Source organism: Macaca mulatta, chromosome 14 (genome assembly GCF_049350105.2).
Source record: "Macaca mulatta isolate MMU2019108-1 chromosome 14, T2T-MMU8v2.0, whole genome shotgun sequence".
Lineage (NCBI taxonomy): Eukaryota > Metazoa > Chordata > Mammalia > Primates > Cercopithecidae > Macaca > Macaca mulatta.
In genome coordinates this window covers 105,866,348-105,882,654 of record NC_133419.1, presented here as the reverse complement: position 1 = coordinate 105,882,654, position 16,307 = coordinate 105,866,348, and the positions used below count along the sequence as shown (strand labels likewise).

At 37.6% G+C, this 16,307-nt stretch overlaps 2 protein-coding genes across 3 annotated transcripts in view; both read left to right on the top strand.

The window, feature by feature from the left end:
- Nucleotides 1-10,840, top strand: part of LOC100426388 (caspase-1-like) — a 40,156-nt gene extending 29,316 nt beyond the window's left edge. Inside the window, exon 12 of the mRNA XM_077964930.1 lies at nucleotides 8,056-10,840. The gene's annotated coding sequence lies outside the window, so the exon portion shown is untranslated. The remainder of the gene's footprint in view (nucleotides 1-8,055) is intronic.
- Nucleotides 10,841-11,479: 639 nt separating this feature from the next.
- On the top strand, nucleotides 11,480-16,307 carry CARD16 (caspase recruitment domain family member 16). 2 transcript variants are annotated; one of them, XM_015115571.3, is made up of 4 exons: nucleotides 11,480-11,518; nucleotides 12,149-12,415; nucleotides 13,270-13,332; nucleotides 15,100-16,307. In XM_015115571.3, the coding sequence occupies exons 1-3, from the start codon at nucleotides 11,512-11,514 to the stop codon at nucleotides 13,287-13,289; spliced, it is 294 nt and encodes a 97-aa protein (XP_014971057.3). In that variant the 5' UTR covers nucleotides 11,480-11,511; the 3' UTR covers nucleotides 13,290-13,332; nucleotides 15,100-16,307. The 2 variants fall into 2 exon arrangements, with proteins under 2 accessions (XP_014971057.3, XP_014971055.3); XM_015115569.3 differs by lacking the exon at nucleotides 13,270-13,332.

Below are 16,307 nucleotides of genomic sequence, written 5' to 3'. Positions count from 1 at the left end.
GTACCTCTGACACTGTCTCCTTCCAGAGACTCAGAGAAGACTGCATGAAAAAGTGCCATCTGATCTTAGACTTGAAGGATAAACAGAAAGCAGTAGGAAAACAGGAAGGAATGAGAAGGTGGGGGCTAGAAATAGAGATCCCTAAGTAGGGGATTCCTAGAAATTAAATAAAGGGCGGAATATTTAGAATGTAATGAGCAAGGTGGGGACCGTATCAGAAGATGAGGCTGAATAAGAAGGCCTAGGTTAGAATAAGCCATTTCCAGAGAGATTCCTATTTCATTAGACAACAGGTAAGACTCAAAATGAAATTTTTGTCTAAACTCCTGATTTCCACATTTTTTTGTGTTGTACTGCCTGGCTAATAGACACTCTCTCTGGGCAGCAATCTGCACTATAATTTTTTTTTTTTTTTTTTTTTTTTTTTTTTTGAGATGGAGTCTTGCTCTGTCGTCCAGGCTGGAGTGCAGTGGCATGATCTCTGCTCACTGCAAGCTCTGCCTCCCAGGTTCACGCCATTCTCCTGCCTCAGGCTCCCGAGTAGCTGGGACTACAGGCACCCACCACCATGCCCGGCTAATTTTTTGTATTTTTGGTAGAGATGGGGCTTCACCATGTTAGCCAGGATGATCTCGATCTGCTGACTCCGTGATCTGCCCTCCTCGGCCTCCCAAAGTGCTGGGATTACAGGCATGAGCCACTGCACCCAGCCAAAATTATCTTGTTTCTCTCTTTTTGAAGTTGATATTTTTTAAATAGTATAAATATAATCATAATATGGAAGGCAAACAACCTCTGCTATATTCATTCTTACTGGAGCCAATGACATCTCTCAGTTTTTATGAAATTTGATTTGAACCTGAATATAAGAAATGTTTAAGTAGATGCAGAAGAAAAAGAATAAAAAAGGGAGTAGGAATTATTCCAGTTTCCTTAAGATTCTTGAGTAATCATTCCAGATATGTCCTGGTTCTGGCTCTGGGCTCTAGAGAGAGGAAGGCAGTGTCTTTTGATAGAGGTTAGGGAGGATGGTAGCTACATGAGGTTCTAAAAAACAAAATTGTGAGGCATATGGAGATTGAAAAGAGACTCGGGTAATCAAAGTGACTTCAACTCCATCTCCTGCAGATAGATCCAATAAAAAAAGAAAGGGCCGCAGACACCTGGCTCTCATTATATGCAATACAAAGTTTGATCATCTGACTCCAAGGAATGGGGCTCACTTTGACATCATGGGCATGAAGGAGCTATTTCAGGACCTGGGCTACCTCTGCCCCATACCTGATATTAGATATGTGATTATATGTGTAATTAACTTAGCTACAGAGTTTTATCAGTGAGGAGAGTTAATCCTAGCAACTTTGTATTATAGTAAGAACTATATGACATGATATATGTAGAAAACTAACCATAGTTCTGTTCATACTTAAATTGCTCAATAAAGATAATGACAAGAATGATAGTGGTGATGATAATGATACAAATTTGTTGACCATGAAATAGGAGGAGCCAGGGACTTGACTGTAAGTATTATTTGGAAAGTATTTCCAAAAGTAGAAGTAAGGGAGTGGGGAAGGGAGATGAAAGGAAGATAATATTCCTTAAAAATGCAATAATGAATTCATCACTGCTCTGAGAAACTGGGTTCCAATCTTTCTTCAGGACCCTCTACAATTACGTAGATTCTACCTTACTAGAAGATGGGGAATTAGAGACATTCATCAACTGACTAATGCCATTCATTGGTTGAAATTAGCCCCCAGGAGCAGGTCCTCCCTCTCCCAAAATTCTGGACCCACATCTGCACGGCTAAACAGCCCTCAGTCCTTTGATGAACATCTCCCATCTTCAAAGCAGAAAGAACCTGAGGCACAGTAGCTTGATGTGTGAAAACAACCACATGAGGGGGAGTCCCCACTGTAGCAGCACTAAAGTCAGGCAGGCTGAAGTGGTGTGTCATGTAATGACAATGATTTTTCTCAGTTCCATCGTGAAAATTAACATCACATACTACATTGTTTATGAAACTTATGTTGCATTATTTATCCCTTAAATTTCCTTTCCTTTCTTAATAAATATCATTGTTGCATCCTTTTACCCTCCCTTCTCCCTTGAAATAGATGCATTTACTCACTGTTTTGAAATCCTTGTGGAAAAATGCTGTTGCTTTTCCTTATGAAAAATTTTCTCTTATGTAACTGAGATAATAGGTAACATTACATTTGTGCTGTTCAATAGATACTATTGGTTTTCAGACATTAAATTTAATCCAACAGTTTCTCCAAGGCAAGTAGTTGACAGATAGGGAAATGAGACTCAAAGTGAATTATCATACAAATCATTACATCAGTGTAAATTGGTGAGGCTAATAATAATTTTTAATGACAACATTAAGAAGATCTACTGACTCCACAGTCTGACCTCAGGTCTCCCAGACAGAGGCCACAAATACAAACACCATATAGGCTTGACAGAGAACATACATCAAGTTAATCAGGTTAGGTGAACACAGGAAAAATCAGAAGGCATCATGAATGCATCATCATGGACTCAGTACCAGGCAACTCTTTCCATGTTGAAATTCAAGCAACAGAGGTCTGGAATCCAATTCTTTATTTGAAATCTTACAATTTTTCACCTCTGATAATTCAGTGTCAAGGTAAATCACATCTGAGAGAGCCAAGGAAATATCACTGGGCTCATGACGGATTCTGTGGGTCATCAGTTTTTACTTCTGTTCTAGCACGTGCGGTTGTTTTTCCATTATCAGATTATAGATCCATGAGGTGCGATTTCTCCTCATTCCATTGGTGAAGTCATCAATCTCTCTGAGAATCTGTTTTCTCATCTGCAAAATGGAACTAATAATACCTGCATTCATTTCCTAGGGCTGCCTGTTTAATCACCACAAACAGGAAGGTTAACGTGGAAATGCATTCTCTCACAGTTCTGGAGGCGAGAAATCTGAAATCACGGTGTCAGTAGAGTAGGGTCATGGCTGCCATCCTCACTACTGGTTGCCTCAATCCATCTTGGTGTTCCTTGCTTGCAGCTACATCACTCTATTCTCTGCTTTTATCATTATATTGCTGCCTTCCCTCTGTGAGTCTGTGTCTTTATATGTTGCTCTTCCTCTCTGTCTTTGCTCCAGAGCCTCTTTTCTTTGGTATAAACATGAGTTGTTCTGGATGATGGCCCTACACTAATCCAAACTAAGCACATTGTAATGGATTATATTTGCAAGGACCCTATTTCCTAATAAGAGCACATTCTGAATTACAGAGGGGGTAGGCCTTCAATATGTTTTTATGGGACACAATTCAACTCATCACAATGCTGAACTCAGAGGGCTCTTAGAAAGCAGTTATTCTTTAAACTTATTCTATTACAGATATGTTGTGCTTCTTCAATCAGTGGACACATAATTTTCCCCATGTTTGAAAAATTTGCTTTAAATATTTTGTCTTTTCTATTCTTTCTCATCTGTCTTTCTGGTAATTTGATCAGCTATATCTCAGAATTTCTCATTCCATCCTTCCTACCTCTGAAGTCTTCTCAAATTTTTCAGCCTTTCATTTCTGTTTTTATTTTGCAATCTAGATAAATTAATATTAACCCATAAACAACAAGGATCTGAAGCGCTTTGGTCTGCTTGTATGTGCATTTTATATAAATAAACATTTGGAAAAATTTAGGGGATTTGCTACAATTTGAAGAAAATCACAAATCATCTATACTAGAAATACAGAAAAATTAAGTTAGGTATGTAAAAAATGCACAAAATTTATGTACATGTTAGTCTATTTTATCATTTACTACTATATTATAAAATATACACAAATCTATTACAGAAAGCTAAAGTTTATCAAACTTTATGCACTCATAGATAATACATAGTACCACTTGGAATGAGAGAAATGTAAACAAATATAAAGATGCAGTATTATATCCTAACTGCACAAAATTAACCATGCATACTGCACTCTTGTATTTTCATAGCCATTTCCTGTTGCTATTTCAGTGAACTCAAGTTTTGTATCTGCTTAAAATGCCATGTGACACTCGTTATCCCTACATCAGCAGTTTGTATCTCCTGTAAATTTCATATTGCTATAAAAAGCAATATTCTTGGGTTTTTAATGTACTTTTCATTGCATTTACTGCAATACCATAGTTCTTGAATAACAGCAGGGGGTCCATACAACATGCCAATACTGCTGGTGTAATGTTCCCAAGAAGCAATGTCATGACATTACAAGAAAAAGTAGAATTGTTTGATATGTACTGTAGTTGAGGTCTGGATTTGTCACTGCTCACCATTTCAAGATAAATGAATATAAAATGAGGACCAATGTAAAAAAATAAAAGGAGATAATAAAGCTAACCCTGCACTGTCTGCCAGAGCCAAAACCTTGCACTATTGTGAAACAATTTTTAATATTGTTTTGAAATTGAAGCATGTATGTGGTGGCAGAATTTTCACAGATGAGAGAGAATAGAAAAGAAAGGTATATTTATAGACTCTAATATGATTCCAGAAAAAATGAAGTCATTGTATACAACTTAAAGCAAAAGAAAGGGGAAGGATGCAAAGGTGGATGCTTTAATGATAGTCAAGGATGGTTTGATAATTTAAAGCACTTTTGCATTAAAAATGTCAAGATATCAGGAGATGCAGCTTTTGGTTATCAAGAGGCAGCAGATTAGTTCCCAGAAACTATTAAGAAAATCATTGAAGAGAAACTATACTACCAGAACAGGTTTTGAATACAGATGACTGTTCTAGTCCAGGAAAAAAAAAAAAAAAAAAAAAAAAGATGCCAAAAAGGCCATTTATTAGTAAGAAATAGAAGCAAGCACCAAGATTTAAAACAGAAAAGGACAAGCTAATTCTACTGTTTTGTGGAAATGCAGTCGGGTTTATCATCAGGACTGCTCTGAGCTATAAAGCTACTAATCCCTGAGCCTGGAACAGAAATGGTAAACACCAGTTGCCAGTGTTTTGGTTGGACAAGAATGCCTGTGCAATGGGAGCACTTTTTCTCTATTGATTCCATTGATGCTTTGTCCTTGAAGTCAGGAAATATTTTGCCAATAAGGGACTGGCATTCATGATTCTTTTGATGTTGGACAATGCCCCTCGCTACCCAAAACCTCACGAGTTCAATATGCAAAAGATCAAAGTGGTCTACTCACCACTATATGAAACATCTCTAATTCAGCCTCTGAATCAGGGGGTAAGAAGGAGCTTTAATGCTCATTACACACGTTACTCTGTGAAAAGATTTGTGAATGCCAAGAAGAGACCATCGATAGAAATCACATCACGAAAGTCTGGAAGGGCTACACCACTGAAAATGACATCACTGATATTAAAAAATTAAAAGCCGTGATTTTGGGTGCAGTGGTATGGGCCTATGATCCCAGTTACTAAAGAGGCTGAGGTGGGAGGATAGCTTCAGTCCAGGAGCTTAAGGCCAACCTAGGCAACATAACATGCCCCCCATAAATTTCTGCTAGAGAAAACTGTTTCCAGAAGTTGTCCATGACTTCACCAGGGTTTATGAAAAAGCCAATCAAGAAAATAATGAAAGAGATTGTGGATATTGCAAAAAAACGTGAATAACTTTAAGATATGGATCTTATACAAATTCAAGAGTGAATTGCACATTAGAGAAATTAACAGAAGAGAACTTGATAGAGATGTGTGCTTCTGAACCAGTTCCAAATGATGAGGAAGAAGATGTAGAAGCAGCAGTGCCAGAGCACAAATTGGCATTATAGTTTGGCAGAAAGATTCTGATTATTCAAAGCAGCTTTTGACCTGTTTTACAGCAAAGACCGTTCTATGATATGAGCACTGAAACTAAGGAAATGATGAAAGACAGATTCGTACTGTCTGGAAAACATTTTAGGGAAATGGAAAAGCAAAAATGTTAGACAGAAATAACTATGCATTTCCACAAAGATACACGCAGTTTGCCTGCTTCTCTTCTATCCTGTTCCACCTCTTCTTCTTCCGCCTCTGCCACCCATGAGACTGCAAGACTAAGCCATCGCTTCCTCCTTCTCTTCAGCTTACTCAATGTGAAGATGATGAGGATGAAGACCTTATGATGATCCACTCTCACTGAGTCAATAGTAGATATATTTTCTCTTCCTCATGATTTTCTTAACAACTTTTTTTACTTTAGATTACTTTATATTACAATATATCACACATGTAAATTAGAAAATATTTGTTAATCAGTGGTTTTTGTTACTAGTAAGGCTTCCCTTCAATAGCAGGCCATTAAAAGTTAAGTTTGGGGGGAGTCAAAAGTTATACGCAGATTTTTTTTTCTTTTTTGAGACAGAGTCTTGCTTTGTTGCCCAGGCTGGAGTGCAGTGGTGCAATCTCTGCTCACTGCAAGCTCCGCCTCCCGGGTTCACACCTTTCTCCTGCCTGAGCCTCCCAAGCATTTGGGACTACAGTCACCTGCCAACATGACTGCCTAATTTTTTTGTATTTTTAGTAGAGACGGGGTTTCACCGTCTTAGCCAGGATGGTCTCGATTTCCTGACCTCGTGATCCGCCCGCCTCAGCCTCCCAAAGTGCTGGGATTACAGGTGTGAGCCACCGCGCCCGGTCGCAGATTTGCAACTGTATATGCGGGTCAGCACCTCTAAGTATTTCATTGTTGAAAGGTCAACTGTACATCTCTGTATCTTCCACCTTATATACATTTTCGCAGATTTGTGTGTCTGCCTTTTAATCTGTCCATTATTAAATATAACTAATTTTTGTATTTATACATGCTCTATTTTTATTGTTTCTCAAATTATTGCTTATTGTAGAATAATTACTTTTTGCTCCCTTTACTTACATCCTTCTATATTTGATATAGAATGATTTCATTCTACATTTGATATTTGATTGGTCCAACATCTCAATGTCCTTCAAGATCTAAATTTACAGTCTCTTTTTTCCTGCTGATATGTTCTTATGGTGGCTTGCTTTCTAGTGTATTTTTATACTTCATCTCTCAGTCTAGTTTTTATTTTGAGTGGATTGAAGGAGAAGAATGGCTTCTGTTTCTGCTGCTAGGCAACACACCACATCCAAGACCATGTCTATCCCTCCTTAGATATTTGAGTCTATCTGGCTCCAAGATGAGACTTTCTAACTTGTAGAGGTTCCATGGTTCCATTATTTTCTATCCTGTTGCTATAGAAATCTGATACAAGGAGACCACACCCCTTCTGGCCACCTTCCTGTCCGTGCAAGCTTTTTACTGCTTCATCCTAGTTCCTTCCTACTCTTGTGCAAATTCTTTCTATAGTCAGCACCAACTCCCAGACATTCTTATCCCTTCTCCTGTCCCCAACACTCAGTCCACTCATGACCCAGCTCCTGGTTCATGTGGGACCAAAATTGCCTCCAAGAACATGTCCTATTAAATTCTGGATGTGGTGGTGCATGGAGTCTCAAGGGGGAGGCTCAGGATGAGATTTTGATTTCATAATCTGAGGTTATTCCAAGTACCAATATTTTTAAATGGTTTGACTGGTGGAACCAATATAGATGAAGTATCTATTACAGGGCCTGGGCCTTGTGAAGCACTCAATATGAAATAGTTACTTTACAAGCATGTTAACATGACTCTCCTACCTAGGAAGCTGCAATGGTTTCCCATTGCCCATCTCATCAGTTTAAATACCTTAGTGAGGCTGTTATAAATTATCATTGTCCAGATGCATTTAACTCAGAATTTATTTCCCACTGACACAAACAAGCACCTTTTATCTGCTTATCTACTTCAGATTTCCCAGCGGAGTGCCCAGCTGAAGAGCAGCACATCATATAGAGCAAGTAATGAGTGAGGTGGTGGGCTGGCTTCTCACCCAGTTCTTCAACTTGTGCTTACCAAGGCATTAAAACGATTTTTTTACCTGATCTTCTTACCATAAAATTAAATTAATGCTTATTCAACATACTGAAGTAAAGCATATGAAAAATTTAGAAGTACTTAACCAAAAAGTACATTTTTACATGACCTTGCTTCTGCTCTATAGGTTACGACTACCATAAATGAGAGGTACTGTGGCATGATCTCTACACCTGCCATTGCATCCTAGAAGGTAAGAATGATTAGGAGGTCCCTTCTATACATGAGAACACAGCGGCTGAGAGATGTTAAATAACTTGTCCAAAATCTAATAGCTCATAAACAGAAGTTAATCTCAGAACTATTAGATATCCAAGTCCACACTGATAAGCTGTGCAGAAAAGAGGAAGGTTTTAGATAAAGAAAACACAAAACAACATGTTATAGTTGATCAGTGCTCTAAGTTGTATCAATCAAAATGTGCTGATAGTCCAAAAATATAAATAAGAAGAGGAGTTAGGTAAGATGAAAGAGTATATGATGTTCTAAGGTTTGGAAATGGGACGGCCAAAACCCAAGCACAGGAATTTTCTGTCTTCCGTGGCAGAGATTCTTATAGTATCTACTCTGTCATTTAAAATAATATTGTTTCACACACTTCACACTGATAGAAGGATTTTAAATCAATATGCACATTTTAAATATTACTTATAGTAGAATTGCTACGTTCGTTTATTTTAAGATAATTTTCCTTATGTAATGCTATTTTCTGGATACATATTTCAGTCAATAAATTGGTTCCTGTAAGTTATCTCCCCTCTGTCTAACTATTGCCATCCAATGTGGGTGGCGGGTAATTACAGTTCAGTCACTGTAAGAGGTGATTCCTCTTACCAGAACTATGACTAATTTGTGGAGGCTTGAGTGTGTCCTGAAATCAAGAAATAAAATCAAGAAAATCAAGAAAACCAAGAAAAAAAAATTTTTTTCCAAATCAGTCTATTATTACTACCACTGACCTTTTTCATTTCAAATTTTAATGTTATTTTAGTATAATTTACATCAAAGAAAATGTACCCCTTTTAAGAATATAAATTGATTATTAATTATATGAGGATATTTAGTATAATATCCCATTTAATAGACAAAGCAATATTGTCACCTCAAAAAGTTTTGTCATGCCCTTTGTTCTCAATTTCCTTCCATTTCCTCCTCTGATAAGTAGTGATTGAATTTCTACAACTATACATTAGTTTTTTCTAATCTAGAACTTTATATAATTGGAATCACAGGGTATGTTTTCCTTCCTATATGGCTTCTTTCACTCATAAAGAAAGTATAAGTTTTCCATCCATGTTATTGCATATATTAGTAATTTTTCCCTTTTATGACTGAATAGTATTTCAGTGTATGTGTCTAGCACAAATTGTTTACTTATGCTCCCAAATTGGATATTGAGTTGTTTCCAGTTTTTGACATCTTTCTTTTTGAGGAAATAGGGGGCCTTGCACTCTCATGGCTCAATGTTTACATTCCCAGGAAACTAGACTCAAGGTTCATGATTCTACATCCCCATATATATGGTCTAATCATTGTTTCTGTGTCCTGGATGTCACTTTGGCGTGCTTCAACTCAGTGGTTCTTGGCTCTGACTGGTGGGGAGAAACCCTCGTGTGAAACCCTTAAGTAGCAGAGAAAACAAATGAGTCAGTATATAAATTTAAAAGTAAATAAACTAAAGAGAAGTGGTACACAGACAATGTCTGCTTTCTTCCGTGTTACAATTCCTTCCAGTGGCAAGGAGCCCAAGATTTTGTTGCAATCAGATTAGGTCATTGGCAGAGTAAAGATACAAACACCATGAAGAACACCTTAGATTAAAAGCCACGTCATTGTCTTCCTACACAGTCGGTTCTACTTAACCAATGACATTTAAGTCTTAGCCTAGAGCACAGGAAGTAAAACTGGTAGTCCACATGTCAAACCATAAATATTTTTGTAAATCTGGTCGTTATCCTCCAAAGATAATAACATAACAGCCCAAGAAAATTTTCGGCAAAAAAAATGATGAATGAAATGTACCGTGTGCATTTTGCTATTCCATCTTCCATCAAGTTTATTCATGAAATAAATTAGCCACATTGAGTTTATTTCTGGGATAATCAATTGAGCATGTACTGATAAAGGCAGGGACCTCTTCTGGCCTTCCCTGGCTACCTCTGTGTACAATTTTCATGAGTCCTGCAATACTTCATCTCCCACTTCTCCAATTAATTTCTTATTCTTCTCATTGCTTGGCATATTTTATCATTCTAAATATTCCAGTTACATATTACATACCAGGTTTCATGTTTATCTTTCCCTCTTGAATGTGAGAGCAAGGGGAAAAGGATCATAATATGTTTTGACTGAACCCCTGAAACCGAGAACCATGTTGTCCACATATATTTGCTAAATGAATGACTGGAGGCACTGCGTGAGGATTCTAACAAAAGATAAACTTAGCTAGATAATCTGCAAATAATAATCCTTGATTATTTTTCTAAACTGAAATATTTGTATTAATTATAGTAATATCCCTCATTATCTGCTTACCATTTGCCTGGCAATATTCCATTCATTTTTCACATTTTATCTCAATGCTGCTCAAAACTGTGTAGATATGTATATGTACTATTAACAATATTATTTTACAGATAGAGGAACCAATGTATAAAGAATTTCAATATCTTGCCCAGGAAGGTGAGTTTAACATGTTAGGTTCGACATTCTGAGTTCAGAGTCTATGCTTTGGGCCTCTATGATGCAATGTCCTTCAAAAGAAAGACATCCAAGATGAGTGAGTGACTCATGGCTCATGCCTGTAATCCCTGCTCTTTGGAAGGCCAAGATGGGTGGATCGCTTGAGTGCTGGAATTCAAAATCAGCCAAGGAAACATAGGGAGAGTCCATCTCAACAAAAAATACAAAAATTAACCAGCCCTGATGGCACTTGCCTGTAGTTTTTAACTACTCAGGAAACTGAAGTGGGAGAATCATCCTAGCCTAGGGAGGTAGCGGCTGCAGTGAGCCATGGGCATGCCACTGTACTCCAGTCTGGGCAACAGAGTGACACTATGTATGAGAAAACAAAACAAAACAAAAAGCCATCAGGAAAGGAAGAACATTAAATAAGAAAGACTTTAATTTTGGTGAAAAATGTTTACATTTCTTAAAGCAAAATTGCTTCACCGGAACATATATTTCCCACAAGCTTTCCCCAAAGCTGTGAGATGCGGCCAAGGGAACAGTAGTTCACATTCTGCAAAGGTTGTGTTAATTTTCTTCCGTCAAGTTTTCGAATGAACGGGAAACTCTTCACTGTGTGAATTTAACTGTACACATACTTTCTCAATCCTGTCTTAATCTCTAAGCCCCATTCTCCTCCTACCCTGATCTACCCAGGGGCTGGTGAAAAAAAATTCCCATTGATACACTCTCTGATGCAGGCTACAATTCTGATTCTTTCTCTGGGAAGAAAAATAAAGATATGCATATGCATGTGCAGTGGGTGTTTTCCAGTATGTGCACACACCCTGCCAAAAAGGAAGGCGAAGCATACTTTCAGTTTCAGCCCACACAAGAAGGGCAGGAGAGAAGAGCCATGGCCGGTGAGTCTTTTACTGTTCCAAGAACAGGTCGCTGGGAAGAAAGAGTTTTGGAAGGTGCTGGCTCTTCTGGAAGCCATAATTAGTATTTGTGGAAGTTTAGGTGAGCAGAAATGAGGAAAAGAGGGGAGAGGGAGGAGAGGGAGGAGAGAAGGAACTAGAAGATTCTTGCAGCCTTTAGAAAGGAAAGGCAAGCCCAGAAAGGAACTGAGGCTTTAGGGGCAGCCTGCTGTCATTTTACAATCTTAATTAAACTTTTACATGTTGAAAGTCTGTGCCAGAATTGGCACAGGAGGAGCACTAGCAGCAGTGGTTCCTAAATGAAATGGGCTATTTCTGCTTCATTACTTTATTATTCAGAGTTAAATAAACAAGGGACATAAGAGGATGATCTTCACTTTCCAGGGACTAATGTGAAAATGGTAAACTCAGTCTTCAGGCCACTCCATGCACACGTATGGAGACTATTGAGGGAAACAAGTAGGGCAGCGATATAGTAAGAAGATGGATTACCCAACTGTGAGGAGGGGGACATTTCACTGATGAAATCTAAATGAGGTCACTTTCTGTTGATTATGTGAGAGGAATATGAGGCTGTTTTCATGAAGTGAGAAATCCTTGTGCTCCAAACAGACAAGGTCCTGAAGGAGAAGAGAAAGCTGTTTATCCATTCCATGGGTGAAGGTACAATAAATGGTTTACTGGATGAATTATTACAGACAAGGGTGCTGAACCAGGAAGAGATGGAGAAAATAAAACGTGAAAATCCTACAGTTATGGATAAGACCCGAGCTGTGATTGACTCTGTTATTCGCAAAGGGGCACAGGCATCCCAAATTTTCATTACATACATTTGTGAAGAAGACAGGTATCTGGCAGGGACACTGGGACTTTCAGCAGGTAAGGGTCAGTGACTCACACTCAAGTTCACCTACGGCCTGTCTTCATGCCTAACATTTGATTTCTTTACTAGTCATATTAACCTGCAGGATATCTTCTTATCTCTGCCTTTCGGTCATATTTCTGTAGCAGGGGCCCTATCGCATGTCCCTTGACTCTCCTTTGATTCTTTTCCTTCAGCCTCAGTGGTCCTCTTCTGATTAAAGTTCATTTTCTGTTCTAAGTACGCGGTAGCTAATTTCCTAAAGGTCATGAGAACTATCTAAAAAGCTTCATACTATATGTTCCAGTGTTCCTGGCAAGGCACAATATTTATTGATTGATTTATTATTTTGTGTCCAGCGTGTCCCTAGGCACTTACGTAGTTGTTTGACATCAGCTTTAGGGTCTGTATTCAAGTACTTTTTATAAATTCTTTTCAAAATTTTGCCCTCTGAGAAGAATAAAGTATATTTAAGTGATGATGATACATTCAGGGAATACATTCAATGATTACAGAAAAGTGAAGATTTCAACCGGACCCTTTCATCCCATTGCCCCCTTGCATTTTCTTTTGAGTGAGATCACCCACTTGCCTGTTACCAGGCTGCAGATCATACTGGGAGGCCTGGACTTCCACCACCTGCAGCCCTCCTGAGGCCTGATACAGTGCTCAGGAAATGAGCTTGTCCATTCTTATAATCCCTTGGACCTACAACATGGTGAGGATCGGAGCTTTGGTGCCCTTGAACATCATTTACTGTCATTTAGTCAGGGTTGTGGGAGGAATTTGTAGTGAGGAGTGGCTTACGCATTGCTGTAAAGTTTTCCAGAGATGATAAGTGGCTGTTTCAATGTTCTTCATCTTTTTATAGGTCCGATACCTGGAAATTAGCTTAGTACACAAGACTCCCAAGGAGTACTTTCTTTCTTCCCAGGTAATGTTGTTTTTAAATGAAGAGCATTCTTGAACCCCATCTTCCTTAACATTAATTCAGTAGAATGAGCTGTGCTTGAAGGGGCTATGGAGAATTCCCACAGATTTATCAGATAATTTTCTTTTTTGATCCATTCTGTTTTTGCAGAAGCTGTTTCCAAAGCTTTACTACTCATATTTATACTAACAAATTCTGAATTTGTATCTCAAATTCTGATTACCCAAATAAGTACCAAACTACATTATTTAAGCCTACTGAAATATTCCCCAACATCTCCCAAAGACACCTTTATCTAAACAATTTCAGAGTTGAACATGCCATTCTTCCCCACCCTGCTTCTCTTCCAGTTTTGTGTAACTTGGTTTTTGATGCCACCATCACCGGTTGTTCAAACCAGGAACCTGAAACTCATCTTGGCTCCTTTCCTCTCGTGCACCTCCAATATTCAAGCCATGGCCAAGTTTTATGCATTCTTCTCTCAAATTTGAAAATTTCTCTCCATTCTTACTTCTATTATTTTATTAAAGAACTCTTATTCCTTACGTGCCCCCCTTAAAATAAAAGAAACTTACATTTGAAAGCAATTTAGAGGCTAGAAATGCACATTTTTGTCAAGTTCAGATACTACTCTACTGAATTTATTAAGGATGATTACCTGATGAATGTTTTCCTAAATGTTTCACAGCATGGGATACTCACTAAATAACCAAGTACTGTATTCTCAAAAATAACTCAAATGCTTTTCTTCAGTTTTTTTCTATTGCTTTCACAAATCTTTACAAAGAAATCAAACGTTTCTTCTACTAAATTATTATTTTATAGTTTTCTCCAACATAATCATTCTAATTAGTTCTTCTCCATGTCCACACACTTCATGCTGCCTTTGTTTGTCTGATTGCATAGCAGTTTTTCAAATTTGTTTGCAAAATTAAATATTATTATTTTGCCTTAATAGTTTCTAAAAGATCCTCTGGATATCTAGAACACTCAGTTCTATCTTGAAATGAAGATGACATTAATTTCTTTAACAAGTGCATCACACATTGTCAGACTGTGTTGATCTTGTGATGAAGTAAAAGCCTCAAAGATTTTCTCACATAAACTCTGTGAAAACATTTCCTCGTAGATTTGTGCAAGCAATGTTTAGTGCTATGAATCCATCTAGAGCACACCATGATTTTAGCATTCATCATTCTATTTTATATTTGTTCTAGTTTATGTATTCAATATTCTTGTCCTCCCATATGTATACATTGTAGGAGGAGATGCTGAAGGACAGGAAAAAGGATCATTAAAAAAATATTCCCTGTGTTTACCACTATGTCTATTAGGTAAATAAATAAAAGGATAAACACGTCTTTTAAAAATTAATTAATGCTAATTAAGATTTGTTTCCATTAAATTTTATCCTAGGGTTTGAATGTTTTGAAAATAAATCATATTTTAACAGTTTTATATTACGGATTGACTGTTTCCTGAGTGCTTTATCATGCATGGCCTTGAAAAGCCTTCTCTCTATGTTTTTATCTAAAATGCTTGTAGAAATACTTATCCTCCAATATGAAAGTAGATACTCCCTGTAATGCATACCTAGAAATCTCTGGCTTGAAATGTGCTCCATTAGCAGCAAACACACTCAACTGTGTTAATGATTAGATTAGGATTGTCCTCTAGGAATATATTTCCTCTTTTGTAGCTTCATCCAGAGGTGAAACTATAAGAACAAAGAGGGATACCACTGTTCATGATGTTCCTTGTCTCTTGCAGCTCCTCAGGCAGTGCAGGACAACCCAGCTATGTCCACATCCTCAAGCCCAGAAGGCAGCATCAAGCTTTGCTTTCTAGAAGAACCTCAAAGGATATGGAAACAAAAGTCACAGAGGTGCCATGTTCAGAATACAATAATAAAGTAGAGTGAAAGATATACTTCAGGCAGTTCTGAAATTCAGTGGCTTTTTCTTAGAAGCAATTTTATTGAGTGGTTCTGGAGAATCATACTTCTGCTCCCCTTGCATAAAGGATTTCTATATCCTAGAATCCCAGGTTTATGTAAAGAGTTGCAAAGTGGAACTCATAAATTATCGTAGTCTTCACCCTGTCTGTCTCTTGGAATTTATTTCCCACTGACACAAATGTCATTTATTTCCCAATGACACAAACAAGCCATTTTGTCTGCTTGTATAATCCAGATTTTCCAGTGTAGTGCCCAGTTGGAAAGAAGCACATCACACTGAACAAGTATTGAAGTGGACTCTGGCTTCTCACCCAATTCTCCAACTTGTGCTTACCAAGAATTGGAGTCAGTTTTTTCTCTTTGTTCCTATTCATAAAATGAAATTACTGTTTATTTAACATATTAAAATGAAGCATAAAAAAATTTAGAAGCACTTTACCAAAAAGTGCATTTTAACGTCACCTTGCTTCTGGGCTATAGCTTATGACTACTATACATGAGCGGTATAATGGCATGCTCTCTACACCTGGCATTGCATCTTAGAAGGTAAGAATGATTATGAGGCCCCTTCTATATACGAGAACACAGAGGATGGGAGATGTTAAATAACTTGTCTAAGATCTACACCTCACAAATAGAAGTTGACCCTAGGGCTATTAGATGCCAAAGTCCACACTGAAAAGCTGGGCAGAAAGAGGAGGTTTTTAGACAAAGAAAAAATAGAATAACATGTAATAGTTGATTAGTGCTGTAAGTTATATTACACAAAATGCGCTGATAGTCCAAAAACATAACTAAGAAGAGTTGGATAAACTGAAAGGGTCCATGAACTTCTAAGGCTTGGAAATGGAATGGCCAAAACCCAAGCACAGGAATTTTCTGTCTTCTATGTCAGAGATTTGTATAGTACCTACTCTGTCATTTAAAATGATATTGTTGCACAGACTTCACACTAAGATTTTATAACATTATGCACATTTAAAATACTACTTCTAATAAAATTGCTACATTCATTTATTTT